General features: G+C 40.6%; 2 protein-coding genes across 2 annotated transcripts; both read right to left on the bottom strand.

Annotated features, from left to right (window-relative positions):
- Positions 1-170: 170 nt before the first annotated feature.
- On the bottom strand, positions 171-717 carry SARC_01338 (hypothetical protein; the record flags this gene model as incomplete). The annotated part of the gene is made up of 2 exons (XM_014304935.1): positions 274-717; positions 171-190 (listed from the first exon to the last, which is right to left on the bottom strand). The coding sequence occupies exons 1-2, from the start codon at positions 593-595 to the stop codon at positions 171-173; spliced, it is 342 nt and encodes a 113-aa protein (XP_014160410.1). The 5' UTR covers positions 596-717.
- Positions 718-3742: 3025 nt separating this feature from the next.
- SARC_01339 (zinc-binding alcohol dehydrogenase) lies at positions 3743-8112 on the bottom strand. Its single transcript, XM_014304936.1, has 11 exons — positions 7809-8112; positions 7240-7423; positions 6904-6979; positions 6333-6502; positions 5458-5517; positions 5240-5344; positions 4984-5055; positions 4549-4597; positions 4324-4406; positions 4034-4147; positions 3743-3889 (listed from the first exon to the last, which is right to left on the bottom strand). The coding sequence occupies exons 1-11, from the start codon at positions 7922-7924 to the stop codon at positions 3788-3790; spliced, it is 1131 nt and encodes a 376-aa protein (XP_014160411.1). The 5' UTR covers positions 7925-8112; the 3' UTR covers positions 3743-3787.
- Between the last annotated feature and the right edge of the window lie 1223 nt (positions 8113-9335).

Here is a 9335-nt window from a genome sequence, read left to right on the forward strand (position 1 = left end):
TATAAACTGCTTTCAATCGTGTATTTACATTCAATAGGATACTAACCAAAAAGGGGTGCAGTTTCCTATTAAAAACGATTCTCAGCATTGATAGATCAATTAAAGGTGCATGATGTTTGTGAAACCACATATGGGCACCGTGCATTTAGTCACCTACTAGCGGCGATGTCTCACTCTGCACAAACTTCAACTAAATATCAACAGTCTCGCCTATACTTGATACCGAGGCAAATCAGAATCGCAATTACTAAGATTGTCTCAAGGAACACATACCGTGACCAGGTTTTCGACAGTCGGCATCGCCGTCACTATGAGGGGTAGAATTTTCGCCATCGACGATAGACCCCGCTAAAGATTCTGTATCGAATGTGAAGTTACTTCTTTCCACGGCTAATCGTCGCAACGCATCACTGGGATTCTGTTCCATATATCTGTTCAAACTCTGAGTCATTCTACAGCCGGCACTTGAACTCGGAGTATCTACGTTTACAGTACCCCTACGCTGACTGGACACAGACGGGGAGGAGTCGTGAGGCGACGTTGACCCATCCCGTACAGATTGTCTGCTGGCATTCAGCAGAATGAGGTGGGCCATATTCGGGCTACTCGAGCTAGGCTACTGTAGTCATTTCACTGACTAATAGATAGATACCAGCAGATCTGGTAGTATATGAATACGTAAATAGTAGACACTAGACAGGACTCTCTCTAGTAGTGTGTACTGTGAAGTACTGTGTAGTTATAGTATATGATGAAAAGTACAAATATTTAGCGAGAAGAAAGTTAAACCACAAGAGTATAATGTATAAATAAATATCATCTTTTTGGAATGGTTTTATGATTCCTCAGGGGTTTCAAGTTTCTAAATTTTTTGTATGTATTGTATTTATGAGCATTCTTGGTGTGTGAGACAGGGGTCTCATCAACTCTCGAATCTCAACCACAAATCAGTACTCACAAATGGAAATATAACCCGTCCAGAGTTCAGACTCCCGAGTCCAGAGTCAACAGTCCGAATAATGACAAATACCACCCCAGAGAGTTAATATTGAATACATACAACTGTGGCAGTATCAGCACTTCAGCAGCCAGTCAGCCCGACCCAGAGTCCCAGACACCCAGATACAGTTTACAACTTCAATCGCCACTTTACAGCCGGCCGGTAAACGAAGGTCCAAGGTCAGGCCCGTCAGGGCCCCAGGCCCAGCGCCGAAGGTGTAAGGCAATTTCTAGAATCTCGAACTCTCTGAAACCAGAGCCCAGGCCCCAGGGCCCCTCTAGGCGTCAGGATTTTTTAATACATATTGACCCTTTGTCCACACTCCACAGGCTGCCGCCCCATATAATACCCAATCTACATTTTTTTTAGTAGACCCAACAAGCGCAGGCTACAGTGTGGTTGTCTCTGGTCGACACATTTAAAAAAAAAAGGTCTGGGCACTAAGTATTGACACTTTGACATTTGACAGTCTGTCACGACAGTCTGTGGTGACTCTTGTGTCGGTCATCAGTATTTATTTTGTAAAACAAACTTGGTTTTGACGCAGCGTCGCAGGCATCACTTTGACAATGTTTAATTTTCTTTCTTTTAAAAGGGCCATTCTCGCGGGCAACCGAATGTCTATACGGCACCAATGAACATAAAACTATTAACGCCGGAGCCCGTGTCTAAATCGCATGCAGTCCATCCGCAAATGCAAGGTCGATATTTATGGGCCCACACAAGACGAAACTGACCCAAGTATCGAACTATTACGCGTGTGCACTTTACCGGTGGTCGGTGGGTAGTCGTGCAGTGACGTGCACTCAAATAATAATATTGATACCGTGTACGTGTACACATGTACATTGAGAACAATGTGAGATGGCTTGTTATTAATACTAAAGTCCCACACAGTACACGAGGCTCATCCTTTTGGTTCAGCCTGAGAATGGTCTCAGCCTTACTGACAATTTCAAAGGGTAATACATTGTGTTTCTGCGACTTGCACCCTCTTCAAAATATCAAAAGCACGTAGTATATCATACTATTTAGTACCCTTTTTTTGGTATTAATAACAGACTCAAGAAGGCTCACGCTGAAAAAGATATACTACATATCGTAATTAATAAAAATGTATCTTTACCGAAACAACAGTCAATATTAGTTTTCGGTCATAATCTACACCTATAACCTGAAAGAGAATACAACGCCTCAGACCAGAGTCAATGTTCTGTTGAACTTGCGTGTAAATGTGAATTTGTGGGTTCTGAATATTATCGTTCGGTTTGCACAGTAGTTCAACAACGATGAATTTTGTTTTGTCCCGTTCTGTTGTAAATTCCAGGGTCCAAGGGATTTTATCCTGTTCTGTGATTTCATTAACCGCAATTTTTTATTTAAACATAAATCGAGAATACCACTCTACAGTAGTAGAGAGAGAGGCCAGGCCCACAGCCTTCTAAAAAATTTAAATACACAACTCATCACACAAGGATTCAGGTCACTTCTGGACTTCAGGACTTCAGGCATTAAATATGGTGCTTTACATATAGAGACATTCCTCAGGGCTCAGGGCTCAGGGCTCAGGCTCATTGTTCGTTTTAGGAGGCTATGAATTTTGGTTTAAAAAAAAAAACAAAAACAAAAGTAGTAAATTGGTGTGTGCACAGTTTCGATTTTCGTGGCTCGAAACCGTTAAAGAGTATATGTAAAACCTTCAAATCAGAAACTAAAAACATAAAAATACACATTATCGTTCAATTTTTAATTCTTATGTAGTACAGTCGTTCGTATTGAGCTTAAAAATAGGTGCAAGTGTGTAGCTCGTAGGAGTGAATCTTGTTAGGGTGTGAGTCACTGTGAGTGTTTGACTGTTTGAGTGTTTGAGCCTTTTTATTAAAGTTTGTGGGTATGACGGTATGTACTATTGAGTGAGGTGACTGGTGGGTTTTTAGGCCTTTAGGGCACTACAGAGCACAGAGTACAGAGTACAGAATACAGAGTACTGCACAGGCCACATTCACAGGGTCAAAGGATCAAGTGATCAACAGCTCAACGCCGCGGGCCGTCGCCTGATCGCCCCAGCCTCCCAGGCCCAGGCCCAGCCTCCAGGGCACAGGCAGGCAGGCACTCATCACATAAAATATTTTTTAATGTTTTTGAAAAAACCCCCTTTTTTTTTCTTCATTTTTTGCCTGAGTCGGACTGCCAATTAGTTTTGTTTAAATAAATAGAAGGCATAATTATATACCTTGTTTTTATCAAACAAAAAGGACTAAATATAGATATATTTACACATATTCTTTTTTTATTAAAAACAGGTAACAAAAATAGCCTTCTAAGACATTTACTTTTGGTAATTTTTTCTCGAAAAAACCCAGCAAACATGTTTATAAATATGTAAATATGTAGTAAATACTATGTACATGATACAAACTTGAAAGTCTTTCTGGGACCTGGTCACCTCTGGGGGGTGGAAGTCACTCTCTATTCTCTGCCCTCTGGGGGTGTGGAAGTATTTTTAAAAATATGACTTTTGATTTGGAATTTGGCACTTGTGGAAGGTGATAAATAAAAATATTTAGAAGTCGGAATGTTTCAGCGAGGGGCAGTCCTTTTATCATTGATTTATAAAAAAAAAGAAGAAAGAAAAACACAAAACATAGCCACAACTCACACAAGTCACAATCACAGTATTTATTGCTTCTGAACACTCATTTTCTTTGAATTTTTTCACAAAAATTATCTCCTGTACTTCTCAGTTTGTACGATTTTTAGTATTTTTATTATATCAATGAAGAAAACCTATTCGTCCGCGATTTTAAGAACCAGCTTGCCAAAGTTCTCACCGGCGAAAAGTTTGTTCAGTACGGCGGGGAAAGCCTTTACACCTCCAGACTCCACGTGCTTTTAATGGGGTTATCAAAAATAGAGTTTGCAGTGAGATGCGGATCAACCAGACTAAATAGTATTGAATTACGTAAGGATGCCGTATCGGGAATCAATGTCAGCTATCGTTCACTATTTATCTGACAAATACCTAATACCTACCTCCTTGCTGATAAATTTGCCTTCCTTTATCAATTGTGAGATTTCTTGAATACCCTCCATGTACCTGGGGGCATAGTCGAAGACAATGAAGCCCTGCATCTTGGCGCGATTTACCTACGATATAACAACATGATAATCAGCAAAGTTATGTTGTATTTCAAAAATCTTTTGTAAAGCCGGATACAGCCATGATTAAACAATCGAAATAGCAAATCTGTTTGCACGGTGTAGTTGTGGATTGAGAATCATATGGCAAGATTCAAGGATCGGAAAGAGTGATGTACACTTACCAGTAGACTAAGGTAGTTTGCGGGTCCCTCGACTGCAGTGGTGTTGTTGTACTGTGAAATAGCACCGCAGATAGCAATTCGAGCTGTTCATAGAAAATATCAATAAAGTTCCACAGAAAAGTTAGCAAGCGCGCGTATGATTACGGCAAAAATAGTCAGAACGATAGTTCGGGGCTCTACAACGAAATTGTGTAAGCTCTGAAATATTCGTCCACGCGTACATACCATTGCGACGCAACCTGGTCATCACCGTGTCAAGTATCTCGCCACCAACCTGAATATATATACATAATATGTATAACCATAAAAAAAAGGTTTCAATGTTACGAGTTGTGTATGTATCATAAGTTAGTATTTTACTGCTAACACTGTATGCAAGGCCTGACATGCATCGGGTTCGTGTCTCTTCTTGAAAGACGTTTTCGCGGTTCGCAGTCCGCACTAATTGGCACGGTATTTTGACAGAACATATAGATACGACAATATAGCCATTTGCATAAATATCCCGAGTACAGCTATGCACCGAACATATTGCAGATATTAAGCCCGGATGTATATAGGTCAAAATAAAATCGGCAGAATACGACAACAAGGGTCATTTTGAAAAACAAAAACAAACAACTCTTGACAAAACCTCTCTGCCGATTTCTCGGTACATACGTTATCGAAGAAAATATCTACGCCTTTGGGGCAGTGTTCCGAAAGTCCTTTGCTCACCGCCTTGGGCCCTGACTATTTCCCCGATTGCGCACAGATTTGAAGTTAGTAGGTATTATTGACATTGTGGAAAGGTATTGCACTGTACACATATGTCGAAGAACAACCAGGTTGCGAAAAGTAAAGTGCCTAGAAAGCGCAGTAATGGTAGAAGTACTTGAACACACCGAATGCCAATGAAATCTGCATTAATATATACCTTGTAATCGATGCACGCGTCAAAGCCTAGCTCGTTCACAGCGAATGCACACTTCTCAGCCCCGCCTGCGATACCAACTACTCGGAGCCCACGTGCCTTGGCGACCTGCGAAAATTCATTGTAAAGGATAAGTAGAATATGGACCGAAAATTGGCGAATTGAACTCGAGATGACCACTTGGGACAAACTAGGCACATCTGAGTGCTGCGTAGACGCACCTGTCCGACAGTTTGACCCACAGCACCTGAAGCAGCCGACACAACTATCGTCTCCCCTGCCTGCAGAAGCGAAGTCAAGGAAAGTATTAGATCAGAGATTAGACATCTTTCGCCTCAAAAGAGCTTGCTAGATTGTACACTTCGCTTTCCCAGTAAAAATCTCAAGTGCAACACTAATCGGCTAGGTTGGTATGACGTGACAAAAAGTGTGGGTTTGCGTTCAAAGATACACATGCCTCTATTACCTACTGGAGAGGTGGTCTAGTGGGGTAGAGATCGACCCCGTATCGATATCAGTGAAGACCAGAGTCACAAGTTGTCTCTAGTTTATACTCTAAATCTAAGGTCTTGTTATGTGGGATGTATTTAAGAACTGGATTAGTTCTCATCGTGCTGGAAGAGAAGCTTGGAATTTAAACTACTTGTCATGGATAGGTATGGTAAGAGCAGAAATTGGGCGACGAAGATAAGCCAGTCGAAGTCAAAGCAGGTGTCGTATCTAAAACAAAAACTAACACTTAGTTTAACGCACAGCCACATTGAACTCAGGGACACTACCGCACAGCCATATTGAATTTAGAGACCCTACCACACAGCTACATTGAATTTAGGGACCCAACCAGCTCTCACCATTTACATCGTTATTTCTCACATGCTCGGCCTACTAAAAGCTGCGTTGTTGAAAAACGGGATCTAACAGAAGCGCAACAATCTATGATACCGTAATAGTAATACATCTAGAAATGGTTTAATTTAGTATCTAAAGAATTGTGTTAAAATATTTAAATACATGTATGTGCATGTATGAAAAGATAAACAAGTATATGAATCGATGTAAATCTGTAACTTATTTAAGCATGTTTGAGTAAGCATACCTTAACTGGGCCGCACACATCCAAAAGACCAAAGTAGGCGGTCATCCCCGGCATACCCAGTGGATTTAGCCATTGAGATACGTTACCGAGTTTCATATCAATATTCGTCAATCCTATGGTAGACTGAATTTCCTTGGGCATGTATGCGTATTCCTGAACACCCCAGGAGCCTGTATCAGAATATGAAGACAACCTCAGTTATATAGTTGATATCACTATGCTTTGATTCTAATACGGATTTATATGTTTTCCAATAGGCGAAAAGATGATGTGAAATATCGATAAGTCAAGTATTGCTGGTATATAGCGCTGCTCACAAGGGTCATAAAATTTTCTGTCAGCTGCGGGGTCATATATCTCCCCCTCCCACCCCGACTATTAGGTCATCCGACACAGCCCAAACTAAACACGAACACGAGGCAACGAGTTTGCGGGCCGAATATCAGACATTTGGTATACGAGGTTATCGCTAATATCAGGTCCCAAGCATGTTTTTGTGTTAGTTAGAGGCGACGGATATCTCAGCGCCGGGATCGTACCAGCTTGCGGCATCATTTTAGTTCAACCATACCTGATACATGGCTACCCACGGTGAATTTTGGGTTCTTGCTCGAGACGACTTTGCCTACGCCTCCAGCACGCATTACCTGTTGCATTGAGTTCAATATATCGATCAAAGCACATAAATATAGCGATTAATTTACGAAGACATAAGCGCATGCAAGATATTTAATAATATAAGTTTGAATTATGTACGGAAGCATAAGCTATCTCGACCAACTTGTAAATTCAGCCGATCAAAGAGGAGTCTCAGATATTCGAACACAACGATCGAAATACAATCAATCCGGCAACCGATCTTCAAAACGGACACAAGTGCACTCAACATAAATGAAATAACACGCACCTCATCGATTTGGACAGGTGGTAGATATGATCTGGCATCGTTCATCCATCCTCTCATCGCAGGATCAATAGAGAGTGCGAGAGTCTTCACCACCACATCTCCATCGGTTTTCGCTTCGGGAATGGGCTCCTCAGTGAACTTCCAATCACTATCCTTGGGTAGCCCGATGGGGCGGGCAGCTAGCCTGTCGAGTACAAGCACACAGATTACGAGTTGCGATGATTCAGTTGGTATTCTCATTAGAGTATGCATAAATTTAAAATCTTTGGATAATGTGGTGTACTAGGATTGTAAACGAAGTATTAGAAAAGCTATCAAGGACATATTTTCTATATATCTTAGCTATCTCGGTGCACTAGTTCGTACATCAAGATATACTTGCTATACATTATACAAGGTGCAGAATGTAAATATGAACAGCACTCAAAGGTACATAGAAACGCATAAAACACTGGCGGGAGATACGCTAAAGCGCTGATCGAAACGCTTGATTTAGTTCGACTTCCACATGTCAGAAGTTCACACAAATGCGCTAAACAGCAAGATGAACCCTATGATTTAGAGTGTACCTGCACTGCATGTTCGAAGCCCATCGCTGACTTGCGATGCAGACAGCGGCAGTAGCAGAACGCAGAGATCCACCGGCGGCGGTAGATCGGGTTAACATTTTCGAGGCGGATAACATCTTGGCTTCGTTGTGTATACGTATGGAATGTCCGAATTGTACACTGATATATGCATATACAACTGATATATATATAGTATACGTTAACGTGTACCTGAATTGTACTGCATACACACAGAAATATACCCACCGAATATAATAAAACAGACAAAATATATCCGTCCTGTGATTGTTTATTTTATATATGAAGTGAGTATTTTATGTGCATGTTCGCCCGTCGCCTTGTTGTTGTTTGTATGTATGTGGACATTGGATAGAAACGATGACACTTTGACACGAATGGCTTTTTCGCTGACACATTACTAAAATATGAGTCATGTGATGAGCGGTAGGTGCCACACTGGACCCTCAGTGCCAGACTGCCCAGTGCCAGTCGCCAGACTGCCAGTTCAGTGTTCTGTTCACGTTGTTCACTAAAATTGTAATTATTTACAAATTTGATAGTGCCTGTCAGACAGGGATTATAATTCGAACACACACTTCACTCATCCCTTTGAGACTAAATAACGACACTTAATTGCACAAACCAGCTTCAATCTGAAAATGCCGTCACGAGCTCACGTCAGAGTACCAGCCACAACGGCCAACATGGGCCCAGGCTACGACTGCCTCGGTATGAATAGTCTATATAGTTATGGTTGTATACGCCTTTAAATTCTAGCAGAGATTGCGTAGTACGTATTTCATTATAGGACCTTTAGACACACTACAAGTTTTAGTACAAGTATTACAGTGATCAAAATCTAAGCGTCAACTGCCTTGGTATGCATTGTCTTTATAGTTGTGGTTGTATGCGCTGTCGCCTCGCGATTGGATCAGGAAAAAATGGTGTGTGTTTCATTCTAAATCCGCTTACTCGTGCTCGTAGGCTAACTACAAGTATAACTAGAGATTAAAGCGATAATGTGCACCTGTTCATCACCCGCGGTATCCCTTTAACGCAAAGCTATAAATCTGGGATCTTTCTATACGTGAATTCCTCCCAATCCTATTTCTGATCTCGGGGCAATTTCTTCTCCAGGCACGAATGAAAACAAGAAAGGAATCAAACTATGTCTCATTAATGTGCACTTCTGTTTGCCTATTGACACAAAAGTAGTAGTTACGTATCTGATATCGACATTCAAAACCGGAAAAACTCAGCATATTACAATAGTGTATTTGTGGCACGCTAGCAATTCAAATTTGCTATACACCGGCAAGTAGAGTTACATACGTGCGGGAACAAGCGTTTGTTACATACATAGCTATATATGAATTTTGTACGCGGATACGTGTATAAAAGATTATATATATATATATATATATATATATATATATATATATATATATATATATATATATATATATATATATATATATATATATATATATATATATATATATATATATATATATATATATATATATA

Source organism: Sphaeroforma arctica (assembly GCF_001186125.1).
Source record: "Sphaeroforma arctica JP610 unplaced genomic scaffold supercont1.52, whole genome shotgun sequence".
In the NCBI taxonomy this organism is placed as follows: Eukaryota; class Ichthyosporea; order Ichthyophonida; genus Sphaeroforma; species Sphaeroforma arctica.

Excerpts from the sequence above, each read along its gene's own strand:
- SARC_01339 (XM_014304936.1), bottom strand. The coding sequence starts at position 7,924 with ATGTTATCCGCCTCGAAAATGTTAACCCGATCTACCGCCGCCGGTGGA. Across the intron at positions 6,503-6,903 it reads CGTGGGTAGCCATGTATCAG|GCTCCTGGGGTGTTCAGGAA; the intron begins GTATGGTTGAAC and ends ATTCTGATACAG. Across the intron at positions 5,056-5,239 it reads ACGCGTGCATCGATTACAAG|TCAGGGCCCAAGGCGGTGAG; the intron begins GTATATATTAAT and ends TCGGGGAAATAG.